Below are 21,550 nucleotides of genomic sequence, written 5' to 3'. Positions count from 1 at the left end.
GTTTCAGGAATTGATGTAAACAGTCTGTTTTGTTAGGTTTTTTTGAGGAAAATTAATATAATGAGCAGCGAAAAAAGTTGGAACAGGCCGTGGACAACTCAAGAGATTATTGATAACTCCGAAAATTGGTCATTAGCAGGAGATGTAGCTTTACTAAATACTCTGAAACATTTCGCAAATGTAAGTAGATAAAAACATTTTTTTTAAATACATAACAAATGTACATTCCAATGTTATCTTTAAATACACATGCAAAAATAATAATTAATTGGTGTAGGAGAGATGTCAATATGTTCTTTTGGATTTAATTCAATTAGTTGCTTTCCTGAATCTGAGTTTCAGGATAGTATTAAAGCAAAAAGACAGAAAGAGTCTGTGTTATTTGGTATTTTCAAAACGGCCACTTATTGCTTTCATTTAAGCAATAATTTCGAGTTTCAACCCATAAAATAACTTTTACTTTTTAGAACCTACTCACAAAAACTGATGAGTTGAATGACAACATAAATAATTTACTAAATAATCTAGATGAAGTAGGCCTAAAGTTAGACATATCCCAAAATGAATTCCAAAGCTTAAAAAATACTCAATTTATAGAAAGTAGAGTTTATGATGATGACGAAGCATTAGACAGCAAAGGAAATGAAGATAAGGTAAGCAATGGATTTAAGAAGTAGATTTGTATGAATAAAATAAGTTTCACAGCTCTTTTTATATCATTATAATTATTGATATCACACACATCAAATACTAGAATCCATAGGATATTAAAGGGGACTAATTAAAGATGGTCATGTGTCTTGCTGATTTTTTTCAGTGAAAACAACTTCTTTTTCAAATTTTATAACTTTTCAAATGTATACATATTTGAATTTCTACATTTTTCTGTTAGTTCATATAGCTTTTTCTATTTCTTTTAAATTACTTTTCTAAATCTGATTCTGCAAATTTTTGTCTTATAATATAGTGTTATCATGTTAAATTCAAATACATAAACAACTGGTTCTAGAAGACTATCTTGTTTCTAGTTATCAATTAGTAGTTCCCAAAAAGAAGAAGAAAAACCACTTGATGTTAGCCTAACAGCTGAGCTGCAGCTGCTAGATAAATACTATGAAACTGTGGAAATCTACATAAGTGATAGTGAAGATGAATCAGAAAAAAGGTAAGGGGATTTATATTTTTTTAAGTCTTTTCGTATATGTAATATTCTTGCAATACTGTTTTTTACATATTTTTTTATATGAGTGAACAAAAAGATCTGAAAATCTATTAAGATGTATGCAAGATATAGATATAAGAGTAAAAAAGCAAATACAGTAGAGTGTTGATTATCCGAACTTCGATCAACAGAATGACCAGCAAAAGACTAGCATAAGTAACTTAATGTCCCAGCTTGATTCCTCTGATGGACCTCCAAGTCCTATAAAAAGATGAAACTTATCTCAAACACTAATTTAGATGATGCTGCATTAAGTGGATTACTCAAAAAATATTCCGGGAATAACCTGTTCCTGTCCTGATTCTGAGTAAAAAATATGTTCAATTTAACGGAAAACACAAAGAGCTATCAAATTTACAAGCATAGGTTGGTTAAAACGATTCAAGTCAAGACGTGGCATTCATGAGCTTCAGATAGAAGGATAAATACTGTGATGATTCATCAACAGCAGATTAATTCTAAATTACATTATGGGAGTTACTGAAGGAAAAAATTACGCCCTTCAAAACGTTTTCAATGCTGACAAAACTGGGGTAAATTGGAAAGCTTTTCCACAAAAGACTCTTGCGTCACATTGCGTTGTGAATTAGCAGCACCTGATCCTAAAATAAGTAAGGATCATATTAGTCTTAGATTGTGCTAATGCGACTGGCAGCCACTGATTGTCTATGCTTGTCATTGGTAAAAGCAAGAATCCACATTGTTTTAAACACATTGATATGTCTAAGATGCCTATTGTTTATACTTTGCAAAAGTGTGCTTACATCGATAGTACATTAATTAAAAAATGGCAAAAGACAGAAAACATTATTGCTTCTTGATAAAGCCTCAACTCATCAATGTTGGAATGAAAAGGACCTGTCCTTAAAAAGCTATGTGACCTAGCCACTCGTAAATGGGTAGATTTGCTTCAGCAGACGAGAACTGAAGTTTTTCTTAAGCGTTAGTAAGTAATTAACGATAGGTGATATTTTCGTCAATATCGCCAAGACTGCACCTTTTTGTTTAATTCCAATTTGTCATTAAAGGTATAAATACATATGTAGATATCTAAATATGACTTTCATTCACCCGTGGATTAATATGTACGTCTAGATGAATACAGATCAATTATCCAAAAAAACTGTTTTTCCGAACACCCATGTCTCCCAATTAGTTCGGATAATCGACGCTCTACTGTATTCATATGATTATTGATTATGCGAAAGTTAACCAAGATGTTGCACTGTGTGACTGAATTGGCTGAGAAGCAAGGGAGACCTCAAAAGGGATTGGTAGGTGACACAAAATCAGTGGTCAGCAAACAGTGGATGATATTGGTGCAGGACACAGAAAGATGGAAGCAGTTGGGAAATAAATACATTCAAGAATGGATTGTCAAAAGAGAGGGAGAGAGATGCTTGAGCAAGGAAGAAGTGAATGAGAATAAATTGATCTATAATATCACAATAGAATAATTTTTCCTATAGGTTGTTTCACCAATGGAATTGATTTTATTGACAATTTTTTTAGCTTTGTTTTAAAACCAAAAGATGTATATGAACATAGACCTCTACCGCCCCTCATTGGTTCTGAACAGTGGTACAAAAATTGGTATTTAGAAGAGGATGATAGTGATGTTGATTCTCAAAAATCTGAAGAAATTTATAGTGAATCTGATAGTGATGATAACCTACCTAAAGATTTGGTAAAAAGTAAATATTAGCACTAGTTTCTTTGTTTGTTAATATGTTTTGTTTTAGATAATGTCTGAAAGTAGTTCGGAACTAGATTTTTCACCTCAAAATAATGAACATAGACCAGTAGCTAATTCTACCATGAAGGATACTAAAAAGAAACCAGAGTCTATTAGTTCTAGTGATGGAAGTGAAGGTCAATTATACTCTGAATCATCTAAAGTAAGCAAAGTTTTATTTTCTACAATATTAAAAGAATCAAAATTTTAATAAAAATGCCTTTAAGAAATAATTATTTACACAAAATATGCCCTTTTACTCTTCTTCGTTTTTATACTAAGATATAAATCCATAATATTATGTTATACCACCACAGGTTCCTCAATCGAATAAAGCTTTTGCTGAACAACTGGCTGCTAAGTTGGACAATGTGATCAGTAGGGAAGAAAATATTCCAGAAAATATCAACTCCAAGCTAATACAGCCTAGTAAAACTAATACTTTCTCAGGTAAGGGAAATTCTTAGTCAGTTTGTTTTCATTAGAGTTGTTTTTGTGGTCACTCCAAAAATGATAAGTGTAACACTAGAGTAGGCTGTTGTTTCCAGTCGAGATCTTCTTTCTCTTTTTGCTTTTCAAGGTCATTATTTAAAGTTATTAAAGTAAAGTTGTTATTGACACCTCTATACTTTTACAATTTTCAGCTGGTCTGTTTTCTGATGAACCTCCACCTCTAAGTTACCCTGAAGATACTGTGAAAGGAATCTTCTCTACAAAAAGAAACCTATTCGATGATGGGGAAGATGATGAAGACTCCCTATTTTGGGACAATACCAATAAAGTGCCAGCTGCTTTAAGTAAAGATGATAGTGTAAGTGCTACGAAGGAAGCTAAGTCTGTTAAGCCTGAGGATCTGACCAAAACTTCTCAGGTACTTATTTTTATTTAACCAAATACTTTTATTACAACATTCAGAGTGACAAACTGTACTAATTTGACAATATTTTTATATATGTAAGGCGATTACTAGGTACTAAGAAGCAAAATAGATATTTGGATCATTTTAATTGACATAAATTTGTCAATTTCTGTTTCTGTTCGGGTAGTGACTCCTATTCCCAATAACCACCTTAAAATATGGCTGGTAATGTATATCAATAATACAAAAAAGGAAAAAAATGTACTTCCAAAGACAGTTTAACATTTTAAGCCCCAAACATTTATGCGCTCCTTTCATATCAAACCAAACATACTATTTTAAAATTCTTCAAATTTAGATCTCCAAAGGACTTTTCGACAGCGAGGAAAGCGAAGATGATGATATTTTTACAGTAAAAAAAGAAGAGACGAAAAATACCTTCCTACAACCACCAAAGACGATTGTACCTTTAATTGATGATGAACCTCCATCCTTAGATAGTGAGAATAAAGTGGAACAGCCTGTTAAAAAGGTATATATTTTTGTATATGTTGTTTTATTTTTGTAAATATTGATAAGAAGCCTTATTTGATCACTAGGTGTTTTTTTTGCTTCTAGAAACCTGTGGGGGGTGTTTCGATACTAGGAAACCAAAACATTGGCGAGATTTTGAAGAAAAAGCAAGAAATCAGCAAACAAAATCCGGAAAACGACTCCCCTAAGAATATCGTAGCGGCTAGTCCAAAACAGAACACTCCTCAAAAACAATTTAATCTATTTGATGACACAGACAATTTATTTTCTAATGCTGGTGTCAAATCAAAACAAAAACAGCACAGTCTCTTCGACGACGACGACGATGATATTGAAGAAGGCAGCAATAATAAAGATATTAAGAACATTTCCAACGTTGCTAAAGCTGAGGTATTGTCACAGAAGTCGAAACAGATCAAAGGTCTTTTTGATGAAAGTGAGGAAGATTCAGAAGACGATATTTTTGGTACAAACAAAAAGACTACAAGTATTAAAACCAATCAGAACAAAAAGTATGATCTTTTTAGCGATATTGATGATCTATTTGATAAGGATAACAGCATTGAATCAAATAAAAACGCAATCTTCAGCGATAGTGAAGGAAAGAAAAAAGCAGCAGAAGATTTAGGTAAAGTTCAAGTTAAAAAAGAAAATAATTTGGACACAAGTATTCCAGACAAAGTAGAAGTTTCCAAAACAGAGGAAGACAATACTAGTTCCAAAAAATACTCAAACCAATCCAGTATTATTAAAAAAGAAGATGTTAAGGACGAACTTTTAGGCAAAAACAACAAAGAGAACAGCAAATCGAAGAAAATCAGCTTGTTCGATGACGACGACGAAGAAGAAGACGATCTATTCTCTAACGTCACTAAAAAGATTAACTTCAAGTTATTCGAAGAGCCGGAAAGCACCAACGATTTGTTCAGCATTAAAACTGAAGCGGAACAGAAATCGGTCAAAACGGCTCACGTAGAGAAAACCGATATGTTCGTAAAGAATAAAACTCAACTCGAAGATAATTCTAAAGGTGTAAGCGATACTCAAAGTGCTCAAGGTGCTGTGCAACAGGTGCCTTTAGTATCTGAATGTGTTACTTCAAAAGATCTTCCTGAAGTTGCTACTAAAAACGCTGAAAAAGTAACTGATAGTGTTGATGAATATTTACAACCAAGCAGTGACTTTAAACCAAAGAGTGGATCATTGTTTGATGACGATTTGTTCCCTAAAGAAGTAATAGTTGATGATGATAACGATTTATTTAAAGGTAAGTTCAAAATTTTTACCTATTCTAATGCTATAATAATTTTTTTCTGTCATTATTTATCTTACTAGCGGACCAACTCGACATCGAGTTTTTTAAATGAAATTTTTATTTTGCGAGAAAAATATACAATATATACAATGACCGGAAGTAAAAATATTTTTATCAATAACTCAAAAACTATAAAGGATAATTTCGTGAACTTACATTTTTGAACTCTACGTTGAATTCTCTATTGATTTGACTAATAAAAACGAAAAAGGAAGTCGACCTCAAAACCGGAATGCAATTTTTAGTTCATCAAATGTCGACATGGATATCATTTAGCAGTTAATTTTGCATGCTGATCACGAATCCGGTGGCAGATTTGCTCTATCTTGACGTTTTATGCGCGTTTCGGGTCACTTCCGGTGTCGGATCGCAACCGGAAGTACATATTTAGATTCGTCTCGACGAGACCTTTCGATCCATATATACATTGTGGGGTCTAAAACTTAAAGTAAATTTTAACTTTCGGTCATCTCAAAACCGGAAGTGAATTTTTGTACCAAAAGTATATCTTGACAATCTCATACGTAATACTAATAATATTCCGAAAAAATATTTTAATTATCTAATATGGTTTTTGAGTAAAGTGGTGGACAAGAAAAGGGCTTAGCGTTTTAGTATATAAGATTATAGTTCAATTTAGCGTTATTCACGCTGAATTGAGAGCCTATAACTTGACTTTATAATTTTTTATGTCTTGGATTTAAATATGTTCCAGAAGTTGGTACAAAAAATGCTACAACAGTCACTGATAAAGTTGGTGAATACTTAGATCCGGTTATTGACTTTAAACCAAAGAGTGGATCATCGTTTGATGACGATTTGTTCCCGAAAGAAGTAATAGTTGATGATGATACCGATTTATTTAAAGGTAAGTTTTACCTATTCGTAGCAATATTATAATCTGCTTTTTCCGTCTTTCCGTAAAGACAACCCCAGCGTTACCTATCCACAAAAGCTAGTACTAATTTTAATAATATATAGTATATGTCATATGTCATTGGTTTATTATAAAGTATCAGAGGATGCTATGGATAAAAATAGATTTAGTTAAAAGTGTCGATAGCAATTAAAGTAAACTGTAAACCCAAGCTTAATCAAGCCATTCAGAGCGATGCTGGGAATATTTATATTCCACTATGCATCAACAATTTACCCGTATAAATTACCATCATTCTTGTACTCATTGCGTCGAGTAAGGACGATAAATATATGAAGACGGTTGCGTTTTGATTTAATTCGAATCTCATACCACTCCCTAACACGTTTTTCTGGGTATACCCGTCCTCAGAGAGAGTTTGTAAGAAGACTCAAACTAAATCAAAACGCACCGACTACTCTGGCAATTATAGGAAAAATAATTACCAGAGTATGCTACTAGAGACCTCTAGTGAGGAAAGATGGTGCTTATATTTTCATAATATACTGAACAGTTCCATTGTTGTAAAGTTTTGTACAAAAGGGACAATATTTTATTGAAATATGTTCACACGGACACCTTGTAAATAATCTGGGATTATTTCTTTAATTTATAGGAAAACAACCGACAAAACCTGCCGTTGCCGAAAAACCTCGACCAACATCTACTACTACCAAGATATCAGACGTAGAGACACTTCCTACCTCTACAGCTACTTCAGCAGCAACTGCTTCAGTTCCTCCAGTCGTCAGTCTGTTTGATTCTACTCCACCACCAGACGAGGATGACTGGGACACCAAATCGGACACGTTTTCTGACACGGAAGACTTTCTTTCATATAGACCAGAGGAAAACAGCAGTACTAGAGCGATTTTGTTTGACAATGAGCCTCCTTCTTTGTATGCCGATGAATCTGGTGAGGTAGTAGAAGAAAACGAAAATGCAAGGTAAACCTTCAATTATTATTGTATTAGAGCCAAAATTGGTGCGCAAATATGAGATAGTTTTATTCAGTGTGTGTTGTATACTATATTTTTTCTAAGACTATATTATTTACACGTAGAAGTTTTTATTTATGCTTTTAAATGTGTTAAAAGAAAAATTATATGTAATTTAATATTCCCCTTGAATTTTTAGTATACTAAATGCATATGTGATTTATATGTGTGTCTCTACACACTAAAATTTGTCCAATAGGGTCCACTGTCACAAATTTTCTTGTTAATTTAATCAAAAATTGGCAATGGTGTGACTTCAATGGTAAAATGTTATCATATTTTAATTTTTTGGATGCTTCTCGGTTGAATTAAACTATAGTAAAACAAAATTGACACTGCAGTTAAGTACCACAAGTATAGCGATGGACTCATGTTTTAATGGTTTTTTATGGTCCAGTAAAGTTGGATGTTTACCCTTTAGAAAAAAATATTTTTGTTAGAATATCGATAAAAGGGGAAAATTTAATGATGTAATAAACAAATTAGTGGATTATTGCAGAATCTGTTTAATCTCTTAAAAATAATTGATAAAAACATTAGGTATTTAAAGAGAAACAGAAATAGTGCCCTTGTTGAAAAAGAAGAAATCATTTTCATATTATACAGATAAAACATGGTTAAATGAAGGATATACAACAAACACTTTTTTAACTGTCGGCTATTTTGACAGCTGTCAAGTGATTTATGTTACGTTGGGTTGGGCATTTCAGCATACATAGGTTTGACTTCTGAACAAAGCTTCCAAATTGTACAAATTCATTTTGAAAATTGTGGTTCTGTTCGAAATACGTACCGGGCACTACGTCCATTTTATGTTCACCATAATAGTTCATCATGTAGCATTTTAAATTTTTTTGGTATATATTGAAATCACCCCGTATGTATTAAAACACCGAAGAATATTTTCAATGTATTTCTGTTTCCTATCGTATTTGCTAAAACACCGAAAAAGTATTTTCAATCTTTTTTGCGTCGACGAGTTGATAATAAACACATTTTAGAGTTCAAAGTTTATTTTAGAGTTTGTTTATATATCACAGATGTGTATTTCCTTGGTATTTTCTTTGATCTTTAAGCCGTTTAAATATTACGCCTGAAATAAATATCCACTTAGATCGATGAGAAAGTTTTGCGGGGAAGAGAATTACATCACTCTCGCTGAGGCTGCTGTCAGGGTCAGTTGGCTTCAGTGTTGGTCCAAATTTTTCTTCAAATTTGTAATGTTTTGTGTTTTTTCGTCTTATGTTGTGGAAAATATGTAGTGAGCAGTTAATAGTTACAGTTTTAAGGAGGTTGGAAAGATTTGTCATTGAGAGCAGAAGGCGGTGTGTGTAGTTTGAAGAAGCCGGCAAATTTGTTGAAAAAAGTGAATTATACTCAATGAAATGTGTCAGTTCTGAAAGAGTAATCACTGTTTTTTATTTTTATACCGTCTCTCATCTGAGATATTTGTAAAACGGCGTTTACAACAACTTTGAAGGATAACCACATGTGTTCCAGTTTTTTAAGAAGCCGAGTCTAAAATTTGCGTCCCAGTGAACAGTTTCCATCCTCATTTTGTCTGTCTAAACAGTCTAAAGTCATTCTAGGCTAATTCGCAGAGTGAGATGCAGTTTTTTGCGTGGCAGTAAATCTCCAGTGAAGTCCAGTTCCAACCTCAGAAATTTAAAGTAAAAATAACATATTTTTAATATAGTAAGTGCCTTTCTCTGATATTTTGTATTTATTTTTGTACCTATTTATATAGTATTTTTCTTGTATTATCTATATTTGTAACTGTTTGTGGTGAGACAACAATAAATATGAAATTTTTTTTTCCTAAGCCATTTAGTTTATTTATTTTAAAAAAGTTTCTAACCTCTTTTGCGTTTTTAGGAAGGAAGAACCTTTTCTTTCATCCAGCAGGAAGATTCTTCAAAGCGGCGTCCATTTTAAATAGCTTTGAGAACCTTCTTGTGTTTTGTTTGTCCAGAAGACTTATGTAAGTACCCCTTTGTTTCATTTTTGTAGTTACCCCAATTCAACCCTCTTGTCATTCACTTATCCACGACCCAGTTCTCCAAATAAACCCTGAGTGGCCGTTCGCCAAAGTTTCGGCTTATTTTGCTTGCCCTATCTCTAGCCACGTAATTTTTGTCCCCAATTTTCAACCCCCATAATAATACTCTATTTGCTAAACAAAATAATTGTTACAATCAGAGCAAGTAATTCGATTAACCATGGAACATTTTTACACCACGTTTACTCTAATTAATAATATGCATCCACATACACGTCGTAAAGTGCGTATAGAAGAACTTGTTGCTGTTGTCACAGCAATAAATCAATGTTGTCATGCCGTAAATCAATTAAACCGGTTTAATTTTTCTATGCACACTAAATAAAATTTCACTGCACAGAACTGGTTCCGTTTAAAACATGGCTGATTCCGTCTGCGCGAACGAGGTAGGCGTACTTATCTTGACAACCATAGTGGGCATTCTGATTGTTTTATTATTCTATGCTGTTGTAGAGCGTAGCATACAGGAAGGCGTGAATCAGTCTATCTGTCATCGTGCACAGCAGTTGAATGCGTGTTTATCCACTTTATGGAAGATTTTGCGAAAAGATCTTTCTTTGCGTGCTTACAAAATCCAAATCATGCAAGAATTGAAGGTACGAATCTGAAGATGACATAGATGACTCAGATTAGATTATATAATGTTAGTTTTTATTTGAACATATTTTTTATATTTTAAAAAATTATTATAATTATTACATTAAATCTCATTTTACAATAGGAATTAAATTTAATCCTTGAATCAGTCGTTTGTTAATTTAGACGGGCAAATGGTTTTTGCCAAACGAAATAAATGTTCATATATATTTACCAAACAAGGAAATGTTCGTCTATAAAATAAGAAAATTATTTTTATTACAATCAATTCGTTCTAAAGTCTTTATTATTTTTTTAATAATAGCCGCACGCCTATGACTCGTCGCTTTCCTTGCCCCGCAGACCCGCAAAAAATTAATATTTCATAGGCGCGCTTAAAAATTTTTGATAGCGACAACGTCTCTATATGTCATTAAAAGCAACCATTTTATCAGTTTTTTGACCAAAACCATTTATATACATTGATTTCAGGGTAGAATCAAATGTTTCATTATCAAATCAGAAAACACCATCATTGCAACGACTGCCTTCAGATCTACTATTTGGCGATCAGGAACCAAAAGGTACTTGATTTGTTGTTTAAAAGTCGCTTTAATTTTAATTTAATAGTAAAAAGAAAAAGTTTGAATCTTTAAATATGGTGCGTTTATTTTTTTAATAAAATTTCAATCAAAATCCAACCGTTTGAAAAAGTTTTCGATATTTTTATTAATATGTTTTCGCTTTAATTTCTTCTTATTATTTTAACGAAACCTTTAGTATTTTTGTATAAAAAATTATCCCTGTATACTTCCTTTGTATATAGAACACCCTGTAGACAATTGTTATTTTGTTGCTAAACTCATTTATTTAACCCTGTAAGCTCTATTTCCTTTATCTATAATTGAAAACACATTTTTAAATGTATCAAACGATTTTCGATAAGATATAATTGATAAGAACTAAATTAAAAGATTAAGCGCGCTAGAAGTTTATCGCGGAAGCTTTGTTTTGACGTGTATATTTGTAATTGTAGCCACGAGAGATGAAATGAACAATTTAAACAAAAATACATCTAGTACTGAAGGGATGGAACGTGAAGTTGCAGTCAAAATAGAAAAGTTAGTGGATATAAATAAATCTCCAGTTGAGACAAGTCCGAGAAGAATTGCTAGTATTACGGAGATGCTGAAAAATCAAGGGCAGAAAGATACTACAGAGCAGAAAGGTAAATTTGCACGTTCTACTTGTATTTTAGCTCTATTGTTCTTCTATATTTGGTCATACTTATAGTATATCTACAACGATTTCTTTTGGTATCGACGCATTACTGTGCGAATCTGACATTGTGTGATTTTTTTATTTATATTGCTACTTGCATACATTTTTCCACTTAATTTTAGTTATACCTGGAAAACTGAAGCAGAATCTTAATATAAACGTGAAAGCCTTGCTGCCAGGTCAGTCGCAGCCGAAAATTTCTAGTTTAAGAAAATCACAAAGCTTGGAGTCGCCTTCAGACGAGGATATAAGTGATTCTAGAGATGTTACAAATGCATCTGCAACGAAGACTATTAGCTATAAAGATTCACCACCCAAGGACGAGGAAAAACCTGTCAATTTCGATGAACCTGATAACGTGAATATTCTGGAAAGTATTACTAAGGTAATATGTTTTTTTTTTTAATAAATTAGCAAGTGATAATTTTCTAATGTCTAAAATAATTTTCTTACTCATTGTTCATAATAATTTTTGTCATGCTTGACACTTTATGAGTATAAGGTATATAATTGTGTGTTAAATATTTTTTCTGCCCATAAAAATAATATTCTCTAGGTAAAAATTGGTTTTCAATCGTCGTTGTCTTTGTTATTATGCATCTTTGAGTTTTGCACCGCCGCTATCAGGATGTCAATTTCTTTTTCTCTTCCACTCTTATTCCCCATTTTGTCGCTCAGTCAGTAACCTCCTACCCTTCTTCCATCCTCACCTCTTGCTCTTCTGATAATTCCCCTGAATTTGGGACACTAAGTGGGCATAGATATATGACCTTCATCGTCACAATTAAAGCACTTTACAGTGTTACATTGATACTGGGATTGCACATGGCCCTCCATCTCACACTTCCAGCACCCCCCTTTTGCTTCTCCCTCGCACTCTCTTGCTATGTGGCCATGTGCTTGGCATCTATAGTATCGTGTCACCTTCACCATTTCCTTTACCGTGACGTATACCATCCCGATCTTTATTCTTTCTGTCACTAAAAGTCTTCTGGCTATGTCCTCATCCACCTCCACATAACAAATTCTACTTTCTCCCCTGTTTGTTCTTATTTTTCCAACTACTTCACATGCTTCCTCCCTACCAGCAAATTTCTCCACCGATTCGACGATGTCTTTTTCTGTGGTTAGGCCATCCACGTCCGCCACCATCAAACCCTTCTTTACTCTTCCACCTTTTGCCACTACTCTTGTTGCGCATCCTTGTCTTGAAGCTACTAAATTCCTGACTTGTTCCCCCATTTCCTGCCTCCATCTAAGTCCAGGATCACACCTTCTTGTCTGGTTTGTCTAACCTTGTTTATGACGACATCCTCTCTTTCTCCTAGCTCTTCCCTTAACTCTTTGACAAGTTCAGCATAGGGCTTGTCCTTCGGTTTAGGGCTTTGTGATGATTACCATCCCTTTCTTTTCTATAGCTACTATTTGCCGTTCCTTGAACGTTTTGCCGTATATCGTTGCCGTTACCTTCTTTCCTCTTGCTGCTCACTCTAGCTACTATCCCTCCTCCGCTGTTTCACCTATGTCCTTGTTTTCCCCTTCGTTCTTCTCCTTTGGCTCGTCATTTTTCTCCTCCCGACTGTCCTTTTCTTCCTCCTCCGCTAATGTCGCCAGCCTCTCTTCGCCTATATCCTCCACAGACTCTTCTACCCCTATACTTACTTTCTTTTTTATTAAATATTTTTCCATTTTTCTTGTTGGGGGTCGATTCTTCGATCCAGCGGGACAGTGCGCCCATACTCCGACAAGGCTATAATCCCCTTCGGTTCGCCCCCTCATTAGGGCGTCGCTTTTTGCGAACAGAAAAAAAACATTTGTAATCTTAAAAGTTGTATAATAATATAAAAGAAGTTGAATTGCTATATATAATAAACAAGATACAAAAAAGAATGTTGAAGATTATTTAAGTCTTTCTGTTAGAGCCTCGTCGAAATATGCAGAATGTTCAAATGGAACAACAATTTGACCTTAAACTGGGAAAAACCCCTACAGAATCTCATGTCATATTAAAGAAAGTATATGAGATGAATGTTTATGGTACACAAAGTTTTTGAACGGATTAAAAAGTTTAGGAGGTGCGTGAAACGATCAAACGCCTTAGACGACCTCAACTTCAAGAACAGACGATAAAATCTAGGAAATTAGCAAATTAATCCGCAAAAATCGTCGTCTGACTAGTCTTAGCGAAGTCAGGGGACGAACACTCGATATGTGGAAGAGCTAGTCCTGGAAGAGTAGCCAACACAATGCGCCGACACATTCTGCCTTGTCTGTGAAAGATTCTTTGCGAAATGTTGCACCACCCTCTGTTTTCTCCCGACCTGACTCCTTGTGACTTTTCTATTTCCTAAGGTAAAATCGCGACGACGCGGCGACGATTCTCGAGAAGCTGACAGAAACGGTCTTCAAGCAGAGCTTTCGACAATAGAAAATTCGTATAGACCATTGTAGGAATCGGCAAAGAGAGTAAATTGGAGGGGAAGAAATTCTGATTCTGTTTTTGTTATCAGGTTTCTTTGTTTACCATCATTAAAAAAAAGTTGTCCTAGTGTATATCTTTCTTCTCTTAATTTTTCTCGAGTCTCTTGCCCGCGTCTTATATCCTGCTGAGACCGTTAGCATCTAAATTTCTTATTCACGACCAATCTTGACACAAAGATTAAGTTCCAGCTTTTAATATCTGCAGTAAAAGGTGAAATTACTTTGTGAATGTTAGAGAAAAAAGTCTTATACTAACCGACAAGGAAAATAAAATTCCTGTAGTTGGCTGTATACCATGAATCACAAAAGTTTTATTTAAAAATCGTTTATAAAAGATATATAATTAAAAGAGCCTTTCGGGCTGCATCGCAATTAAACATTTTGGGACTTTCTAGTCCATTATCAGTTCATTTACCAGGTGTACATGAGTAAATATGTGAGTAAAAACCCTTAAAATGGTACAAAATTTGTTATTTGTTATATCTTAGTTAATAAGATGGTGTGATGTTAGAAATGGTAAAAACTTTAATCACCATCTATTTATTCCTTTTCGCCGTGTTTGGTCGTTATTTCTATTTTTCTCAGCGGCGTCACACAAACATACTTGTTACAATACTTATTTCAATATTTTCTCTAGGAAAGAGTTCGAATTCCAGTAAAGAGAAGACCTTCAACTAGAAGAGGACGACAAGAAGCGTTGCGCAAATCTGCGATAGATATACCTTTCGATAGTGTGGACGAATCGGAAAATGTGGTTTCGCAACAGGAAAAAAGTATCGGTAAGTGGCCGTTACTGTATTTTTTTATAATTTAGTTAATATAGAAATAACTCAATTCATATAGTGCACACATTTTTTCTTGAAAAATAATCTATTAAACTGAGTAACTCAGTCGAAATCATCCCTCTTATTGGCTTTAAATTATTTGTCTGGATCTCCAATAGGTAAAAGTGGATTCCTAGATCATTTCTTTGAAATCTCAAAGCCAACATCGACAGAATGAACTCAGTAGAATCATAAAAGGGAAGTAGATGGCGCTATATTGCCAGAGAGAAGTGTCAGTTTTTTTGGAATTGCAAAGCTTTTTTCAACTGGTTACTTACCAAGTAATTATTGAGAAGTTATTGATAAATAACTACTCCCATTAAACTTACAAGCAAACAGAAGAAGAGCCAGGTGTATGAAGAAAAAAAATCTTTCAACCAGGAACGTCATCCCACATAAATTGTTGTTAAATGAAAAATTTACAGATTTTGGGTCAACATTCTTTCTATTAACCAGATACAGCCTTCCGTGACTTTCATATATAAACAATATACTATTCCAGATCTCCAATAGGTAAAAGAGATTCTCTAGATTTCTAGATCATTATTTTCAATTCTAGAAGTCAACGTTGGCAGAATGAAGTTAGTAGTGTTACAAAAATTCCATAGAGGGTGTCGGTAGAATGAAGTCTAAAAGACCATAGGTGGCGGTATGCCCGCAAAACGGAGTAAGTGTCGTTAATAAAGTCAGGAGCGTCACAAAAATGCCATAGATGGTACTATGTCCGCATAATATGATCAGTAACGTCACAAAAAGCCTGTGGATGACATTTCTTTTAAGAAAATTACTGACCAATAGTTTCATTGGTGTTTTTTTAACTGCAAAGCTTTTTCCAACATTCTCTTTTAACAGTAATATAGTTTCAACTAAAATAATGATAAATGAAAAATGGTAAAAGTTATTGGATCAAACGAAAAGAGGCTAATCGTTTTAATGTATATATTTTTATACTTCTAATATTTTAATGCAGTGACTTACACGTAATTGCTTTTGTTATACTATCACCTTTTGCTTTGTTTTAGAACCGACTACGAAGTCCTTAAAGACGCCAATTATAGCTACAGATACATCATTAACAGAAAAAATTACTAAAACTCCTTCAAAGGTTACAGCTCAAGAACAGCCGGACAAATTATCCAATATTTTTGGTTCAGCAAGTTCTCCAAAAGAATTAGATGGGCTCTTAGAATCTAAAGGTTCTCCCAAAGAGGACAAAATGAATACCCAACAGAATACAAATAAAGACGATGGTTTATTTGCTTCGATAGATAAAACAGAATCCAAACAACCAAAATATATGAGTACTGATGATGATATATTCTCTTCTGGAAGTCGTTTTGAAAAGCCTGTCTTTCAAAATAAAAATATCAGCGATATCGATGACTTGTTCGGTCCAATAAACCCACCAAACGTATCTATAAAGTCGGATGTCCCGGAGAAATTCTCAAGTAATCAAAACAGCCTTTTCGATTCTCCAGAGGAGTTATCAATAACAGAAACTACTAATAAACACAGCAGTTCAAAAGAAAATACAAAACCGGTGCTCCAGAAACACAGCACCAACAGTAAACCTAGCATATTCGATTCGGATGATGATTCGGATGAAGATCTTTTCAAAAGCTCGAATAAAACCAAACCGAAAGAGGTTGCTGCAGCAAAAGAACAAATTTCCAAGATTAAAAAATCGAAGTCTTTGTTTGATGACAATTCCAGCGATGATGATTTGTTTGCGGGAACATCCAGTCGCAGGAAAGACAGTGCGGGTGAGTATTACTAGATTTGTCAAAAAAGTTCATTACAGTCTTTGCATTGGTTTAAAATGATTTACTGTTGTCGTTGTATATAGAAAATAATATTCACAATGTTTATTTAAATAATGTTTAAAATTAACAAAACCAGCAGCAAAACAAAACCCTATGACAAGCGACAAAATGATGAAGACACAGTTTGAGTATAAGAAGCAGACAATGTGTGCCCAGAAACAAGAAGAATTGGTAGAGGTCAACAGACGAAAATTCTAGAGCATCTTTTAGAAGCATTAGAAGTTGGGTGGGCTTAGAAGCATCAATAATTGATCGTAGTCAACAACTGACAGTTTGTAGGCTCTTTTGGGATCAGAAAGGTTACCAAGAGCCGGCAACATTTGCTCAGAAACATAAAGAATTGGTAGATGTCAACAGCGGAGATCAAGGAGCGTATAATGAACCACGTCGAGTTAGAAAAGGTATAAAGAACAGACGGCATGGGCTTAAAAGCTTCGGGCTTTAAGAAGAATGAATCAGCCGAGATTCTAGGCTCTCTTGAAGAAGTTAGATTCACAAAAGGTACCAAGAACAGATAATGTTGGCTCGAAAGCATGACGAAAGGGTACATTTTAAAGCGGTTCCAGTCAAAAATGGTACAACGATTAGACGGACATGGATTAGAAGCAATTCGTATCAGAAAAATGCCAAAAGAAGACAACGTAGACTCAGAAACGTGAAAAATTAATGCAAATGTAACTGCGAAGATCTTGAGCCAGTTTGGAAGTATTTTGAGTCAGAAAATATATTAATAGCAAACAATATAGGCTCAAAAGTACTAAGAATTGATACTAAGTTAACATTTGAAGTTTTTTTTATTACGCTGCCCCAAAAGAGAAAGATTTTGTATTATTCAGTGCTTAAAAGTTTCCTGAAAGGAGATCTTTTAAAAAAAGTCCTTTGTATTAGTGGTTACATAAATTGGTAAGAAATTATACAGATTTGGCGTTAGTTTAAGATGTATATATGAGCCCCTTCCCATATCAGTTGGCCCAACTATGGAATTTGCAGTTAAGTCGATTACCATAAACAAATTATACTCTGCATGTTTTTAAAGTTCCCATATTATTTATTAACATGGCATTCTTATTTATATTTATTAAAAATATTACCCTTATGGTTTTTTATTTATTTTCAACAATAAAAAAAATTTCACTAAACCCTGGCTAAGCCTTCACTTACGTCATTATACGTTGATTTTTTCATAATTACGTTAAATCCAGAGGTATTTATGGAAAAATGACATTAAAACAATAATATGGCCAGTTAATGTCAAGTTAGGCTAAGGAAAAGCCACTTTTAACATTGCAACAAAAGAAAAATAGACTGGTCAAAAATAGATGGTCAAAAGAGCATAAAGATTAGACTCAGTCGCAATGGAATTTATTACGATGAAGTGATGAGTCCAGATTTGAAGGGTGTGTTGGAGACAGTAGGAGTAGCGTCATTCGCAGGAAAAATGAAGCTTTCCATCCCGACTGTCTGAAGAGAAAAGTCAAATTTCCTGCTTCTGCTTAAATCGTTATTTATGTACCAAGTCAGTACAGAAACATTTTACCGAACGAGTCAGATATTATGAGCAGAGCGAGCTAGGCGAGTAACAGACGAGTGCGATAGAGTGTTTACTGACGTGGTGCATACAAAATTTTATATATAGTTCTACATTACATATTTTATAAATAGCCATATTTTTTGTAATCTTTTTATTGCATAACATACAAAAAATATATAGTAATGAATACAACAATTTTATTTATGTTGTGTTATATTAGATATTCAGAGAAATATGCTAGTAAAACATTTTGAATATAATTTTGGTAATACTATTTTTTCACGCCATTTTTCAAATATCTCTAATTGCCCATTTGTATTTTTCAACAGAGTTTGCTGGAAGATGTTCTGAAGTTGTCTCTAATGACTTCTTACGTATTTCAGGTGGCGTACATGTCACTTCTTCCATTTTCTCAAAAGCAGCTCTACCACAGAGTAGTGAGCATTACTATATAATTTCAAATTAGTTTTAACACTTGAAGAAATTTTAATTTTATACAAAATAAAAATTTCATATGACACTGGTGACAAATGACTTTTGTATGATGGCCGCATTCGATTTTTAATCGATAGTTATCGGTAAATTAAATTTAAGCTTTGATTTATTTTATATGAATATAATTACAAAATACTACAGAATTTCATTTTTTGACATGAGTTTTTGTACAATATTTTTAATAATTGCGATAATATAAATTTTAGTTCATTCAAATAAATAACCGATTACTGCCATCGACCACTGACATTCAATTTCAGTCAACTTTGTTAATATTTTCGGCAGTTAAAGTTCTTCTTTTAATACAATAAAGTGTTACTCTACTGCCGCTAATGAGTACAATAATGAATGACTTTAGTGACGGTTGGCGATAAAATAATTTACAGTTAACTTTTCCATTGTATAATCAAGAAGTTGTGCCAAATATAGGCAACTTTCACTTCGTTGTTGCTGTGTTGCCGGAATTACAAGATTTCATTCAGCTACAGTAAAAATTTTACTAAATAAAAAAAACTAATAGAAATCAAATATAAATATCGTTAAAAATTACACACACTCATACGCATTTGAAAATGGACATTTTCAAAATTTGTATCACTTTGTTCACATCCAAAAAATTTCTCCGGCGTTAACTATTATAATTCTAACTGTAGATGTACACTCGGATTTTCAATTTGACATTTTATTTACATTTAATTGTCATACATTTGAAATTTTGTTCTGGTCGTCCGTTTTTGACACATATTACCAAAGCTATGTAAAACTTTCTAATGCTGTCTTACTTCAATGTTTGTAGCTCTCCCTTAACCTTTCATATTTGGTGAACATCGCAGATACTGTACATGATAATCGTTGTAAACATCCGCAAAGTATCGTCAACTAGGAAAATAAGAAATATTTTGTTACATATAATACCTTGGTATTTTGTCTATTTTAATATCTATTTTGATTTTAGGAACAGTGCCGAAAATTAACGACAAAAAAATAAAACCGTCGATCAAAAAATTGGAGAATGTTCAGACTGATGTTGATCCTTTATCGAGTTTACTGGAGTAAATTGCTTTAAATGATATTGCCTGTATATATTAGCCACTATTTTTACTAATTAGGCAACCAAACAGTCTTTTCACGATTGTTACTCAACATGAAACAAACAATCATTATTAGTCTTGTAAGAACAATCTCACACAAGACCTACTGGAACTAGTTTTCAGTTATGTATGCTTTGCAATTTTATATAATGAATTGAATTTATATTGATGTACATTACCTTCATAGTATACATAATTTTTAGCCAGACTTTTTTAGCAGTAGGTAAATGGTATCATCTCTTCGACAACTGTCCATTTGTAAAAAAATTACATTGATATAAAAAAGAACCGAATATAAAATTACGAGAATAAACGAATAATAGATTCTTACAATTACTAACTAACGTTACTATTGTCTTTCCTGTTTCTTCAAAATTCAATTTAAACTAAGAGTAGCTTATTACCGCCATATCGAGAAATCTCTCCACCCCTCAACGTCCTCGTTAAAGCTAGGTTCGTGTTGCTAGAGGGACCACGTAGTTGTATAGTTGAATTGTTTTACACAATGTTCAATCTGTACAGAAGCCACTGCCACTTTCTATAAACTCAATTAGTTTTCTCTCTAGTTCCATCTTTCCTTGTGGAGTATAGGCCGCTTATGCGTTTCTTGGCCAAAAGTGTAAAATTGCTTACTGCCCAGGTCAGCGCGTCTTCTTGTTCATTCCAAGACCATTCCACTCCATCTTACCACTCATTACCTATTTTATATTGCGCCCATTATAGGCAACCTTCAGTTCATTGTTGCTGTGTTGACGGAATTTTAATATTTCCTTTAGTCTATGATCCACTAAATCTCCAAGCCGGAACATTAGACGTGTAAGCCTGTCAAATATAGAATCTACTTTGGGTGGGATTTTAGCAGGAAAGACAAATTAGTTAAGAATTATATTTGATAAAATTGGTGAACAATTTTGTTGGTTTTGTTTAGGAAAACTGAGGCAGGCTTCAACAAAAATATGTGTAGTTTGAATGTAACATGCTAGATATAATAAAATAACATTTTTAGATATTCTATTAAGAAAGTTGATCATCAAAATAGTCGGTAAGAGTTTCATACCTACATGAAAATATATAAGCAAATACAAAATATATTTATTTTTTTAAGTAGTTGGTTTTTTAGGAAATTATGTTTTATCTTGAATTGATTTTGTAGAATTATTAATGAAAATATTGCTTAACTAGACAATATTTAATTACATCATATAGAAGCCATTGATTTGGTTATTATTAAACGATTCTCTTTTACAGTTTTTACAGAAATGATTAATGGTGTCTTCATGTTTGGTTAAATATTTTGAAAGTTCAGTCAATCATTTAGTTGCATCAATTTCTCTAAGAGTAGGTCGTTTTTTAGGAAACTTTTTACTACACCCAACTTTATCCCTGTAAATATCATTATCGGGGTTCTGAATTTTTGTTGCCAACATCAAAAATGGTAATTTTATTTATCACACAGACATGTACGTACTAGACCGTTCACTTTTTGCCTTATTATGATAGATCTTACACAGGGAAAATAATGGCTAATATAGTAGATACATATTTAATTTTTGTATTCAAAAAATATATACTCTGTTGCTTTCTGTATGTTTATCTATAATTGTTATTACTTAATCTCTACTAAAGATTATTATTGTATATAGTGTTGTATAAATTGTTAAATATATATAATTTTTTATTTGTTGTTTATTTTAGAGAAATCCCTTCAAAGTGCGAAAGAAATTAAACAAAGGAAAGCTTGCATTTTACGTTTTACTACACAACTTTATAAATCTTCCAATCGATTAGAGGTTTCCACTGGCTCTTCAGC

The 21,550-nt window shown here is 33.2% G+C and overlaps 1 protein-coding gene across 2 annotated transcripts; it reads left to right on the top strand.

Moving 5' to 3' along the window:
• LOC140441587 (uncharacterized) lies at positions 1 to 21,418 on the top strand. 2 transcript variants are annotated; one of them, XM_072532415.1, is made up of 17 exons: positions 1 to 180; positions 468 to 653; positions 1,029 to 1,165; positions 2,735 to 2,909; positions 2,965 to 3,120; positions 3,275 to 3,407; positions 3,602 to 3,828; positions 4,175 to 4,348; positions 4,435 to 5,617; positions 6,384 to 6,533; positions 7,198 to 7,528; positions 10,707 to 10,798; positions 11,251 to 11,442; positions 11,618 to 11,880; positions 14,614 to 14,755; positions 15,823 to 16,563; positions 19,605 to 21,418. In XM_072532415.1, exons 1-17 carry the CDS (start codon positions 61 to 63, stop codon positions 19,703 to 19,705), a joined length of 4,503 nt encoding a protein of 1,500 aa, XP_072388516.1. In that variant the 5' UTR covers positions 1 to 60; the 3' UTR covers positions 19,706 to 21,418. The 2 variants fall into 2 exon arrangements, with proteins under 2 accessions (XP_072388516.1, XP_072388515.1); XM_072532414.1 differs by having other exon boundaries at positions 6,381 to 6,533.
• The last annotated feature ends 132 nt before the right edge of the window (positions 21,419 to 21,550 follow it).

Source organism: Diabrotica undecimpunctata, chromosome 5 (assembly GCF_040954645.1).
Source record: "Diabrotica undecimpunctata isolate CICGRU chromosome 5, icDiaUnde3, whole genome shotgun sequence".
Taxonomy (NCBI): domain Eukaryota; kingdom Metazoa; phylum Arthropoda; class Insecta; order Coleoptera; family Chrysomelidae; genus Diabrotica; species Diabrotica undecimpunctata.
This window is presented reverse-complemented; position numbering and strand designations above follow the sequence as displayed.

Bases quoted from the DNA above. Each gene is read 5' to 3' on its own strand.
- LOC140441587 (XM_072532414.1), top strand. From the start codon at position 61: ATGAGCAGCGAAAAAAGTTGGAACAGGCCGTGGACAACTCAAGAGATT. The intron at 3,408-3,601 runs GTAAGGGAAATT...TACAATTTTCAG, and splicing joins TAAAACTAATACTTTCTCAG to CTGGTCTGTTTTCTGATGAA. The intron at 4,349-4,434 runs GTATATATTTTT...TTTTGCTTCTAG, and splicing joins TGGAACAGCCTGTTAAAAAG to AAACCTGTGGGGGGTGTTTC.